The sequence below is a fragment of the Triturus cristatus genome, chromosome 9 (assembly GCF_964204655.1).
Source record: "Triturus cristatus chromosome 9, aTriCri1.1, whole genome shotgun sequence".
NCBI classification, from domain to species: Eukaryota; Metazoa; Chordata; class Amphibia; order Caudata; family Salamandridae; genus Triturus; species Triturus cristatus.
In genome coordinates, this window is record NC_140592.1 from 778,681,238 (window position 1) to 778,695,883 (window position 14,646).

General features: G+C 42.9%; 1 protein-coding gene across 1 annotated transcript in view; it reads right to left on the reverse strand.

Annotated features, from left to right (window-relative positions):
* The window catches only part of LOC146798834 (uncharacterized), a 92,961-nt gene that overhangs the window by 30,443 nt on the left and 47,872 nt on the right, over positions 1–14,646 (reverse strand). Inside the window, exons 5-6 of the mRNA XM_085626150.1 lie at positions 14,062–14,172; positions 11,723–11,821 (exon numbers count right to left, since the gene is read on the reverse strand). Coding sequence (XP_085482276.1) covers positions 11,723–11,821; positions 14,062–14,172 — 210 coding nt within the window. The remainder of the gene's footprint in view (positions 1–11,722; positions 11,822–14,061; positions 14,173–14,646) is intronic.

The following is a 14,646-nucleotide window of genomic DNA, read 5'->3' on the forward strand; positions in this document are numbered from 1 at the left end:
GTTGTTGTTGCGGCCTGGGTTGAGTGCGTGGAGTGCTGCTGGATCGCAGCGTTGGTGGTGGGGAGGTTCAGGGTTCCTGCTGCTGGTCACGGGCGTGCCTTTGGGGCGCCAGCGGCACGCGGCCGCTGCCATTAAGTAGGGGTCGGGGAGGGCTGGACAGGTGGGAGGCGGGAGAGGGGAGGGGAGCTGAATTGGGCCAGTCGCTCTGGTCGTGCTGGGGGGGATGGGCCGCGAGTGCAGCAGCGGCAGGGAAAGCGGGCAGGAAAGCAGGGAAAAGGAGAAGTAAAGGAAAAAGGAAATAGAGCAGAAATGCAGAAAAGTGCAGAAAGGAGAATAAAAAGAGGGTAGGAAAACGAGTGAAAAACAAGTGAAAAATGGAGCAAGAGAAAGGAGATAGAGGTCCACTGGACCACAAGGGATGAGGCGCGGGGAAACCTGCGAGTGGAGGAGGGCCTCGAGCACCAAACACTCGAGAGTGCAGGGGCAGGCCTCACTTAATGGTGGAGCTGAGAGAGAGGGGGAGCTATTTCACTGACAATGGGTCAGTGGACTTGCGTGTGGCTGAAGACGGAGCACCTGAAAGATTTGGCGCGCAGCCAGAGACTAGTCCATTTAGAAGGTCTAGCTACAGGACAAGGAGCAGTGTTCAGGTACTGAGATAGGCACACAATGCACCTCCATAAATACTTTACACACATGGCCCTAAGTTAAGCCGGTCTGCTGTGTGCCCTAGCTATCAGACGGTTGACTCTATAGTGTCGTTATTCCTTGAGGTGGGCAACCACCCACCTTAAATAATAATCCACTTTCTTGCACTAATTATATTTAAGCCTTTGTGTTTGTATTGTCAAGTAAAGTGTACATGTTGGTGATGCTTGTGGCCTTCATTTGGCTAGGACTTTCTGGACATGCTTTTTAGGGAATTTAGGAAAGTTTGCCCACGATTTCTGCCTCTATGTGCACATTTAATTATGCTCATAGCTTCAGAGGAGTGGGTCTCAAACTGGATTTTTGGAAGCTACATTGCCTATCTGAAGATTAATTCCACTCCGATGAGGACTCTGCCAAGCACTATGAGTGGGCTAAAGGCAGAAGAAAGAGGAGCCCTCCTGAACCAATGCAGACTGCCGGGTGGAAGAGTTAATAAAACTTAATCTATCCAGATGCACAATTTTATTTACAAGTTGAACATCGAGATAGACATAAAGAGATCGAGTTTAGCCTAAACTTGTTACTAAAGTGATCTCATTTGTAGGTAGAAAGCAGTAGCACATGGTAGGAGTAACACAGATCATCACACTTACCTCTACTCACATTGGTCACATTGCAATCCACATTTCAATCCTGCATACAGGTCCATCCTTAATCACTTCACACTAAGGACAGGTGTTTGATGTAAACACCAGACAACACAACAAAAGGATGTTCCCAGTACTAGAGGGGAGGTTCCGATGATAACCTATGCCACACTAGCTGGGTGAGTGTCTGACTTTGTATATAACTTTTAGGACATAGTCAAGATAAGAAAACAACATGCAGAAAAGAAGTGGGAAAATCGAAGGTCTACACCTCTAGTGAAATTTCTGTGTCATGTTTCCAAGTCTAAAATTATCTGCCTATGAAGAATGTTCCTACTTCCCTTGATAAAACAATGCCCAACATGTATGTGTGGGCTTTTTGTACATAAAAGAAAAAGTCTGAAACTGCACCCATGTACAGTCAATATGCTATTCACATAGGGTGTGCATACAAACCACAATGGTTTCTTTTCCAGAATGGCCTATCACTATCAAAAGTATGTATAAAAACAAAAAAATAAACTTCCACTCATTTCCATGGAGTTAGCTTCAGTATTTGACTCCCAGGTTGTCCAGCACCCAGGGAACTTTACAAATCCTGGGCATTTCTAAAAAGCTAGAATACCAGTGGAATCCAGGTCCTAATGGCTTGAGTAGATCCATGCATATTGTCTTACCTAGAGTACCCTGCAAATGTCAATGTTTGATTCATAATTAGAATACTGCAATTTTGTGACCGAAAAACTTGGGAAGATACAGCCGATATAAAAAGTGTAACCATCCGGAATTTGCACACTTTTCCTCATGAAAATGATACCCTACAACCATGGATAAGCCTATTGCATGTGACAAGGATAGACCACAACTGTGACCATGGGACGACCACATTGACTTTACAGCTTTCATTTGTTCCTGTCCAGTACAATAGGCCCAAACAAAGTGGGGTACAGTTTTCATTGCAACATATGTGAGAACACTAGGTTGTAGATTTTTATTTATCCCCAAACTTTACCTTTCAGAAATGTGAGGCAATTATATTACTTTAGCCAAAGTTTGATGCTGATGCACCACCCACAAAGAAAATATGCAAACTACGTTTGTTGGATTATAGATTAATGGGTTTGTCCGCTTTGCTGAAGCTTCTGTGGCTTTGTGTCACATGTTTTTTTTTTTTTGTTTGCTTTGTGGGGTGCCCCAGTCTCACCTGGGGCACCCATGAGTTGCATCCTCTGGGGCCGGTCCATCTCTCTGTGGTCAAAGTAGTGCAGGAACAACTTTTTCTCAGCTTCCCTGAGGCAGGAGCACCTCAGATTCTCCTACCCATTAGGATTGTGGGCTGAAGGTAAAAGGCCAGCGTGCACCCTCCCTCCCAGGTACTGGCGGGGTAGCAGAAATGCGCCTGGCCATCTAGTCTCTCTTCTTTGTCCTTGTGGGTTCTAGGGTATGGGGTACCATAGACACGCCATCACTGGCCAGCCCTTGGGAATTGGGGGCTCCATGCATGCCCCTAACCGGGGGGGTATATGAAGGAATATCAGCAGATTGCCATGTGATCAGTTCTTTATTGTAGATTATTTTTGTAAAAAAGGCATATCTTCAAGTAGGCATAGCTCTGGTCCTGTATGGCAGATTTTCTTCATCGTGGGCTCGTTTTGCTGTTGATGGTCAGCTCTCTGCCTCCTAGCCTTTAAAAGGCACGTTGCTCCCTGTGCTATGTCTGCACTCCTTAGGCTCTTTTCTGCTTGGGGTGGTATCTTCCACAGTCAGAAAGGAGAACATCCACCCTGCTGTACTGGCCATGGCTACCAGGCTGTCTTGCAAGGCACCTACCTGAGTGTCAGCAGAGGAGTCAAGAGCCAGTTCAATGAAGTCAAATGGGAAACCTCCAAAGTCAACCAGCAGCTCCTTTCCTCCAAATGGTCCTCCGGAGGCCAGTGGCACTGGCCGGGGAGAGACTTAATCTAATGGTGGTGGTCAGTTGGAGTCAAAATCATAAGTCCTTCCTTGCAGAGCATCAGGTGGCTTCTCCTTCCAGCTGGGTCAAAATTCTTGCTAGAGTATCATAGAGGGCTCGATGGAGGGTGGGGCGGGGGGCAAGCTCTGCATCACATCATCATTCAATTGCTTCATCACTCTGAGTGCAGGTAGCATGTATTAAATCAGACCTAGCAGGTGATTCAAACATTTTGTGAAGGGAGCGATGAACCATATTTTCTTGAAAATACCCAGATTAGAGGGACGGATGGGGCGAGCATGCAATACCAGACTACAAAACTTAGTTTGTATGAAGTAAAGAACAAGCCAGGGAGGTTGTTGGATTGGCTTAGTCGATGTTAGGCAGCGGCTAGAAGGATAACTAATTAAATAGAAGTATGGAAAGAGACCGATGAGGAACTAGCAGAAGAATTTGAAGGATATTATAGGGATTTCTACCAGGATGAGAGCTTAGAAGGAAAGGAGGAAATAGGATAGTTCTAGGCAAATCTTGAGCTGCCCAGATTTGGAGGAAATAATAGACCGGATTTGGAGGAAAAGGTATCCACAGATAAACTGAAAGAGACTATTAAGCACATAAAAAGGTGGAAGCCAGCTGGCCCTAATGGGCTCCCAATGGAGCTTTTTTAGAGATTCTCAGGTCTGCTGAGTGCCAATTTACAATAGTTATTTAATGAGGCTAGAGACACAGATTCTCTGCCAGAGGATCCAACCCAAGCAATCATCATGCCAACACCTAAAGAGGGGAGACCCTCAGATGAAAGGGCATCATAACGATCACTCTCTCTTTTTAATGTATATGTGAAGATTCTGGCAACCATGCTAGCGAACAGTGTGCTTAAAGTAACAAATTCTCTCATCCAAAGGGCCAAGTCTTGTTTCATGCCTTGGAGCTCTATGGGGCACAGTTTCCGGTGAATAAATAACTGGTTAGCAGATATTCAATGTACATTAGACCCATGAGTCATTATTTCATTGGATGCAGAGAAGGCATTGGATGCAGTGCAATACTCATTTCTGTTTCAGCTGTTGTGAAGGTTTGGATTTGAATGGAGTTTTTGTGACTGGGTGGCATTCTATTGGGAGACGAGAGTGATGGTTCAAGTAAATGGGAGGACTTCTTTGGGTTTCCCTCTGAAAAGTGGCACAAGATAAGTGTGTCCGTTGTCACCCCTTTTTTTTGTCCTTTGGAAATGTTGGTGTGCTTGTTGATGGTAAAGAAGTTTAGATCATCCACGGGAGAGAGAGATCTCCCTTTACACTGATGATGTTCTTTCATTTGTTGCTACACCCTTAGTGAATATCCAGATTATTTTCAAAGTGTTTGGTGATTATGGTAGTAACTTGGGTTGTATATAATTGACTTACTCCAAGGTGTCACAATTATACTGCACATACAGCTCGCACACATACTACGGCAGACAGGGCGGGCAGACTGCTAGCCTGGTTTATTAGGCAAGAATACCCCATGCCCCAATTGGAGCGCTGCGGGGGAAGACGGGGCAGCTACTGTGTACAGAGCGCGAATTACATGAAGCCCTGACACACCACTATGCCGGTTTATACAGGTCCCAGTGGCGAGACACTGAGCGAGATCTAGAAGAGTTCCTCGACACCCTACAGCTACCCACGGTGGGGAGGGAACATAGAGAATCACTCAAGTTACAGTGGAAGAGATTGGGGAAGCCATACAATCCCTTGCTTCTGGGAAATCGCCGGGACCAGATGGGCTGCCAGATGAGTACCACAAGGCATATCGGGTCTCCCTTGTACAGCGCCTCCACACTGTATACACTACTGCCTTAGAGTCCCAACAACTTCCGTCCTCTATGCGTGAAGCGCATCTGATATCACTATTGTTCAGTTCAGTTTTCTTTATTTCGATGGTCAGAGAATCATCATAAAAAATCCATATTATAAAAACAGAGCAACACATATAATTATACATTACATTAAAAAAAAAAAAACAACCATCGGCCAAACTGTTACAATTCATATGAAATGCAATATTACATTCAAGTTAAGTTAATCTCTGGTGTTCCTTAATCTTACTGCCGCTTTCAAAAAGCTTATTACTGAGCATAGAGTGTGCATGTCATTTGCTCTTTGAAGGAACAACAGGGCTATTTTAGCGTGACGGAATTTTCCATTTTTTAAAATATCAACCAGAAACATACGCCTGGGAAAACGATAAAATGGACATAATAATACAAAATGAATGGTGTCCTGCGGAGACATATTGTCGCAGCCGCAGGCACCCTTCTGCTCAATAGTTACAGTAAAACCAGACGGGTAAGATAAAATATTATGCAACAAATTGAGCCTAAAACGACACATTAAAAACCTGTCCTGCTGATTATGCATCAAGAATAGATAGGGTTCCATGCCCTCTGCATCTTTAACTAAGCAGTGCACTACTACGTTTTAGTGCTAAAGCTTTAATCTCTCTGAGTATTTCCAATTTATCGAGCAACAATTTTTTAATTTGTGATTTGCTATTTCTTGAGATTAGGGCCGGGGTACTAAAGAGGGTGTGCTGGTCTATGGACTCTAAGGTTGTTTTGACGTATTTCAGCCAAGGGATTTGCATCCCTTTATCCCTTTGTGTGCAGTCAATGAGAATTTCTCTGCTTAGTTCCGCCTCCGGGTTGGCCCAAATACTGAGCCAAGCCAAAACCGGTCTGATCTTGACCTGGTCTATAATATATGGGATACCGAGTTCTGAATGTGCAATTTCAGCTGGTATTGAGTGTGGGATCTTAAGGATTCTACGAATGAATTTATCTTCCTCTAATTGCAACTGTTTGGCGTCCCTAAAGCCCCACACCTCGGCTCCATATAGTGCTTTGGCTGTACTTTTTGAGCTATATAGGCTCATTATCTGCTCTGGGGACCAGCGTCCCAGCCTTTGGGCAAAGTTCATAATTGCACCACATGAGGAGACCAGTTTGGTGCAATGTTCCTCCAACAGTGTGTCAAATTGAATTTTACCATCAAAGACGAGGCCTAAATACGGAAAGGTGCTTACAATGCCCATAGTATGCGCCCCGATTTTGAACACCGGTTTTTTGATGGGTTTTTTGCCTGCAATCAGTGCAAAGGATTTGCTCAAATTCACGGACAGATCTAATTTTTCCATAAAATCTACAAATCCATTAATCAGTGATTGGAGGCTTCTCGGTGTCCGGGCGAGCAGGACCGCATCATCCGCATACAAAAGTACCGGTATGTGACGCTTCCCTATCACTATTGAAACCTAACTGAGATCCAACAGAGATGGGCTCTTATAGACCTTTAGCCCTACTTAACACCGACTATAAAATGCTAGCGAAGGTGTTGGCAGATAGACTGACACAGGTTGTCCCGACACTGGTACACACAGACCAGAATGGCTTTATACTTTCCCGTAACACCTCCCTCAATCTACAACGCTTCTTTGGGGATCCACATACGTACCAAGGCATGGCCGAGGGCGGGATGACTTGTATTGGACCAAGAGAAGGCATTTGATTCCCTAGAGTGGAGCTATCTGTTTACAGTTCTGGAGAAATTTGAGTTTGTCCCAGTTTTTATCCAGCTGACAAGCTTATTATACACCAACCCTACAGTTAGAGTTAAAGTGGGACCCTATATCTCAGATCCCCTCCCAGGTGTGTCCCTTATCGCCACTCTTGTTTGCATTCGCTATGGAGCCATTAGCAGAGGCGTTGCGCACCCAGCTAGATGATGGCGTGCCTCTGGGAGATGCCACACATCAAGTGCCGCTGTACGCTGATGACCTCCTTACATATCTCAGAGACATCACCCGAGCCCCCCCCCCCCCCGCTTAGCGAACTTTTGGAAGAGTATGCTGTATATTCAGGGTTAACAGTAAGCATGAACAAGTCCTGCATCTATGCATTTCAAGAGGGACTCCAAGACCCTGTCTTTGCTATAAGTGGCAGGAAGGTACACTGGGCGGCGGATACGTTCCGATACTTAGGCATCCAAATCTATCACCATGCGCCTGATCTGGTGGATGGGTATCTGGGCCGGGCAGTGACGTCCCTCAAGTCGCAGATGCGGTTTTGGAGTACGCTTCCGTTGGCTGTAGCAGGTAGGGTGGCACTTACCAAAAGGGGGGTACTCCAGAGACTCTTATACTTTTTTACGAATTTGCCGACCTATCTCCCGACCTCTTTCTTCACTCCCATAGAAAAACAGATTTGCGACTTCATTTGGGGAAATGCCGGACACAGGATAGCACAGAAAAAGTTGTACCTACCAGTGGACCAGGGAGGGATGGCAGTCCCTTGTCTCAAACATTATTATCTCACCTCTCAACTTCAATGGATAGCACGCTGGTTATCAAACCGACAGATACATCAACCACGCGAATGCCCTACCCCCTGCAACACATCATGAGCCTTTTTCACCCGGGTGCACGCTCGCGACCGCCAGAACCCTTGTTGCTAGCTGTGGCCTACAAGTGCTTCAGTAGATGCCTGTATCTTACACGCACGGGGATCCCCTATGCGCCTGCGATCACCCTAGAAGGAACACCTGATAGAAACGCGGTTCTCTCTATAAAAATAATTCAAAGGTGGCATGATAACAATATCCAGACACTAGGAGACCTCTACCATGAGGGGACACTCATACCACACACATCCTTGGTGGAAGAAGATGGGCTCCCGCCTGGTCACTTTCTAGTCCACCTAGCACTGATAGCGTCGCTCACGGCCAAATGAGGAGACATGACTGCAGAGCCACAAACTCACCTCACCATGCAATACTTGCACGTCATGGTGTCAGGCAGACACCTGACTCGCTGGTTCGCAGCTTCGCTGAGGACCCACAAGGCAATTAGCCTAGATCCACTGCGACATAAATGCGAAGAAGACTTGGGACACCAGTTTACAGACACGGAATGGTCTCGGATACTTGAAAGTCCGACACGTATACCTCGCAATGTACGCTTCCAGCAAATACAGCTCTAGATCATCCACAGGGCATATCTCACACCTGCAAAAATTAATCAATATTTTAATCGTGCTGATGCAGAGTGCCCGAGATGTGCTGAACAGGGAGCTGATTTAATACACATGCTCTGGAGCTGTGCCCGGGTGGGTCCCTACAAGTGTGACGTGGCTGCACAGTTGCATATTTGTACTGATCAAAGGCTCTCCCATGACTGGCTGACCTACCTGTTGCACAAATTTCACAGAACTCCTGCCACAAAAGTAGACTTGGTGCGGATAGTAGCCAAAAGACTAATTACTAAGGAATGGAAAGCATTCATCTCCTCCAATATCATAGCCTGGCGGAGTTCAATTCTTGCATGGGCTAAAGCAGAGAGCATAGCAATTAGACGCGAAGAAACATTGGGACTACGCAAAATTCCCATTGCGACATGCTGGGACAGTCTCTACACTACGTTACAATTCGATCTGGACATGGAGGGTGGAGATTCTCCAGATCTGCAACCAGTGGGAAACTGATGCCGTTAAGAGTTTGGGCAAAGGGCACACTTCGTTACTTTTCACTAATCAGCCACAACCTGCTTATACAAGAGTGTTCACACAAGATCTAGCTGGGGAAAAGAGACTGGCAGCCACCGGCATTGCGAAACAAACACACAAATTTCAATAGGACGTTAAGGACTGAGCGACACTTACATACGTTTTTTTATATTCTGTATGAAAGTTGATGCAATCCATGTTTTGCCTTTTCTTTTATTCCACCAATACCACCTAGCAGAATGCACACATTGTTGACATTATCCTAGCTGAATGTTATCACATATACAGGCAAACCATAATGGATAATACAATCCTGATGTGACTCATTGCTCAACTAGAACCATATACGCAGAGTAGTTGTCCGACCTTTCTTTTACAGGTTCCTTTTTATACTAATTGATGGACACACACTGGGACTGTTTTTCAAGGATTTGCTCCTCTTGATATCTCCTGTCTATCAGTAACTAATGGGTCCCGAGCTCTGATACTACAAATACGGCAAACTATTATATCTATGCCATACCCATGCCACATGGATTTCTTTTCACTACTGCTTGCATGCAGTTATTTTCTGTATCGAAACAATAAAACAATAAAAATTGGTTTGTAAAAATATTTTTTGACTTAATCCAATTTATTTTAGAAGACCAAAGACTGGACTCTGGAGATGGAGCTCCTACCAGGTATGAGAGAGTCAGATATGGGATTCAAGTACCTTGGGAATTATGTGACACTGGAAGAGTTTTTGTTCTTGAAAACAAATATGACACCATTAATAAGAGAATTCCACCTTGATGTGATCAGGTGAGGGTCACTCCCATAGATGTTAATTGAACAGTCAGCACTTTTTAAAATGATAATGCTCCCAACGTTTTTATACATATTGCACAATACACCTTTCCATATATCAGCGGAGACCTTCCAGGGCATAAGTAGAGACCTATGCATATTACTCTGGGACAGTGGTAGTCCTCAGATAGCACTGAAAACAATGACTCGCTCCGTAAATAATGGGGGATTGCCCCCCTGACATCAAAGCATATTACTGTGTAACCCAGCTCATCCCGATTAAGAGAAGAACTGCCTGTAAAGTTAGAGAATCCACTGATGGAGAAACCCTCCTTCATGAACTATATATATTGCAGAAGGGGTTGATTTGCTCTGCTCCTGGCTTCATGGATATCATTGGTGGTGTGAGAAGAGGCTATGCAATGTCTGGGGTGGAAGGAAAAATAACAGGAGAAAATTCATTATGGGAAAGAGCTATTGTAAAAGAATTGCCCAAACTGAATTGGCTTTAAACAATTGTGCTGCAACAGAAATCAGTAAGCTGGGGAACCTGATGGAGTGTGGTTCCAAGAGTGCTGGTAATAGTTTGAAGTGGAATTAAAATTGCATCAGGGACAGATGTACAAATACATGCAGTTGAGACATGCATTCCGAGTGAAACCCCTGAAGTGGGAAGTATTACAGGAGTATGCTCCAATGCGAGACTGTCTATGGGGGAGGTGTGGCTGCATTGGCAACCTATAGACCTCTCATTAATAACATGCAGTACCGGTTGCAAAGTCTGAGGGATAAAAGGGAGGTGGATGTAGGAACAATGCAGAATGTGGACTGGGAGGCCGCCCTGATGCATCCATGGGAGAAGACGATAGTTTGATCCCATTAAAATACCTATACAGAGTTTATTAGAATTGAAGTAGATTGTGCAAAATGGGAAGGGGCCTCAACACCTCTCTGTCAGAGATGTGAGACTAAGGAGGCCACATTTAAACATGCAGTGTGTGATTGGCACAAGGTGCAGGAATACTGGCAATTAATATTGTCAGAGCTAAGACAAATCCTGATGTATAGTACTACAGAACTGCCTAAATATATAATTCTGTGGTTAGCGAATTACATTGACTTCCCGAAGCTTAAGCTTATGTTTTGTATGCTGGCCCTAATAGTTGCCAAGACGGACCAGGCATGAAAATGGGCTGCACATGCCATGCCACCAACAGGTGAATGGCGTGCAGGTCTAGACATTTATATGGAGGCTGCCCCATTAATTTTCTGAAAAAGTGAAAGTGGTGGAGACAATTTTATGGTTTTGGGGACAAGGGGGAGCATGGGGTTGGGGAGGCCGTTGAGGTGTGAGGTTTCCCTGAATAGATGACATGATCTGGATTGATGTACTGTTGAGAATTGTACCCTCTAGCTCTTTTAATGTATTTTATGGGAAGAAACAAAGTATATCAGAGAAAATATTGGGTGGTGGTGGCAGCGTCTTCGGAAGCACTAAGCTGCAATGGTTGTCAGTAAGTGCATTCTTGTTGCTGAAAATATCAACAGAAAATATTTAAGAAAAAAATATCAGGATTATTTTACTCGCAGAGCCCTAGAAGTATCAGAAGATGCTAAATATGATATGGCCGCTACCTCCCTCACCAAAGCAAGTGACATTTTAGCAGATGGCCTGGTCTCAGTCACCAACAGTGTGGTAACATTCTAAACAAATTGCATGTGGGTCACTAATTAATCACGAGCAAAATAAACTAACCATGGTGCCAGTAAAATACAGGATGTACATTAAAAGAAAACAGTATTTTTATCCTCTTTATTAATCTTTTCACATTTACCGGGCAAAAATCAATTTCAATAATCTTATTTTTAGATTCTTTGGATACAATTTTCTTACTTAGGCTGTCTTCAGTTTTATGAACAGCTTCAGCTCCTTAAATAGAATGTATTCTAAACACCCACAGAAGAAGTAAATGTTTTCAGAAAAAGGGTGCATGCACTTGTTGAAAGAAATTGAATATTTTACTTATATCAGCGGGCTCAAATGCAAGACTTCCACAACAGTGAACAGTTTAGTCTTGTAAATAATGTACTCTGATTCCATATAGCTGTGCACTCTGAGGAGACAAACTGAATACTCACCAGTATCACTGTTGAAGGTTTCTCTTCTTTTACTGTCTTGCTGGTCCATGCTGTGTGTATCTTTCTCACCTTTTATGCAGAATGAAATTACCTCTTGCTCTGTTATGTACAAAACAAATATGTATGACACACAACACACATAAGTATCTAATATTGATAAAAGATTGGCCGACCTGCACAAGTCTATGGATGAAACTGATCCACAGCTCCAATGAATTCATACACTAACCAACATTAGTAAGTTAAAAAATAAAGAGATCATGAAGAGGGTCATAAACTAATTTCCAATTATGGATTATTAAGCAGCATTATTGAGAAATACAATTACAAATTACACATTTTAGAATGCAAATAGGCACACTTACTCTAAATAGGTTGTCTTTTTGTAAAAATTGGGATCGCTTTTTAAAGTTCCCCAAACAGTTATATTGTGATAAAAAAGGGTTAGTATGGACACCTTATAGGATAAAAGACTACATAACATGTGTAGAGCTCACCATATGAATAAGTATATCTAGGGCACCACATTAACTAAAAAGTCTAATCAGGTGGCTCAGTCCCGGATATAATGCACTGTATGTTGCTAAGCTGTTGAGACGCTGCACAAATTATAACATGATACTATTGGGATGGGACCTCTGACATGTAAAATTGGTCAAAAGCAGGGCGCTTATACATCATATTGCTGAATGTAAGACGCTACATGTTCCTTATTACTGTACAGTTAACATATGTGACAGCATGCACCGTACCGTACAAATTCTTAATAAAAACAAGTAAACAAAAACCTAAAAAAAGTCTAATCACGATTTTGAAATTGGCAAGCTTCATCATAATAGATATCCAAGACAAAACCACACAGTTCTGGAAATGTTGGGAGATAGCCTTAAATAGGAAGCTTGCATACAAATTATTAGAGAATATCTATGCAGCAATTTTCCATGGTTTGTTTGTGATACCGATCATATTTCTGTGGTTTAAAGTTGTACAATGATGGCACTACAATTTGGTCAGACACTCAAAGATGTTTGGATCTAGTTCTGTAATATAAAATAAGATCTGCAGAGAGATGGATGACTTTTGCACTAATGATTGGCTTGTCCAAATACACAGGAGCTACTTGGATATATTAGGGACATGATGGACTATACAAGCTCAACCCACATACAAGGAAGAAATGGTAAATAAAAGCATGTGATTTGTTTGTGAAGGAGCAATGTTGCAATTTGGTGGGAGAAGGGTGTTCCAACTTTATGGAAGATCCTTGGTACTTTCTACAAAATTCTCAGTGGCCCATATTTGCTCAAACACAAGGATCCATCCTCCTTTATTGAGCTTTTGTCTCCATTTGCAGTGAAAGGGTACTCAAACTCATGGGTGCCCACATACCCACTTGTTTAACTAAGGTTAAGGATTGATTAAAGATGTGATATCAAAAAACTTGGCAGGTAGATTGACCTTCTTTGTGTCCCATTTTGTGTTAATTTGAATTAGGTGTCAAGAGCCTTCCAGTGGAAAGAAGGAGTACTGTTAATAGTTTCTTCTTTGTGCTTTGGAGACAGGTTTTTCCAGAATCTATTTCGGCATTATAGGTGGGTTTGCGAAAGGATCAATATTAGGAGGAAAGGGGGAGTGGTTAGTCAATATGTATACGTGTGAATTCCTCAGTATTGGCACTTAATACTGTACTCGTATAATATTGGTGGCTCGAGTACTTATTCTGTGGTAAAACATAAGAGAAACGGGGCATTCCTTGGTATAAATCAACTATGTAACTTGGGTGTCTGGGCTAGGTGAATACATTGAAAAAGCGGGTCTTTACTGACCAGGCTTTAAATTTACTGAGAAGCAGATGCAACTTATCAAAAAGAAAACACTCTGTTGCCAAAGGTGATCAGGTATAAACTTGGGGGCAGATGACACTTACTGAGAAAGGGTCATGCCATGTCCAATTCTATCAAAGTATCAACTCTGAAAAAGAGGTTTCATAGCGCAAAGGGAATCAAACTCCAGTGTGTTCAACTGAAGTTTAAGCAGTGCAAAACTTTCAGGATAATCACTGGCTCTGAAAAGTAATTTCCTTTAGATTAAATGAATGCACATGAATATCCCAAAAATCTGGCTTGCTTTCAGCTGTTGTGGATCTATACTGGAACCCTTGTCCTAACAAATGCTGGCAAAGTAAAAAATAAGGAGCGTGTGTAACTTAATAGGAAGTACGATCACTCCCTAAAATGATAGCAAAGAACCAATTTTAGAGCAGAATACAATTTCAGAGAAGGAAATCTTCTGACATCTTTTCACCAAGTTTTCACAACTAAGGAGCATTTGTAACTTGCCTTTGTTGTGGTCAGAGTTACTATCTCCGGCTTCATCACCAAGATCATCAATGAGAATTGAAATTGGCTCTTCTTTCTTCAAACAAGAATCCTGTCTGAAAAACGACATTCCTGCAACCAAGTTCAAAATGCTTAGGTTATTAACAGGTAACTATTATGTATTTTCTACAAAAAATGGTAAGTGAAAAATAGCATTCACAAATAACAACCCATGCAAGAACACAATTCGGTAAGTTTTTAACATTCAGGCCCTCATGTGCGAATGATTCCATTTAAGAAACCGTAAATTGCGACAAATAATGAGTAGCAATTTGTGATTCCTTAAATGGAATTTACAAAATAGATTTGTTAGAAGGGGTTGCAATCTGTGCACTGAATTTCCAAAAATCCATAGGTTTTTTGAGAACCGACATGTATTAATAGGTTGATTCTCAACAAACTGATTCATAGCAGGTCACCGTTCGACCTACCTCATTAATATGCATGAGGTAGGTTGTACATCGAGACCCACGATTGGCTTAAAAGCCAGGTATGGTGGTCTGGTGGTGTCAGCAGGCCGCAATGTGTGTGATTGCTTTTAAATAA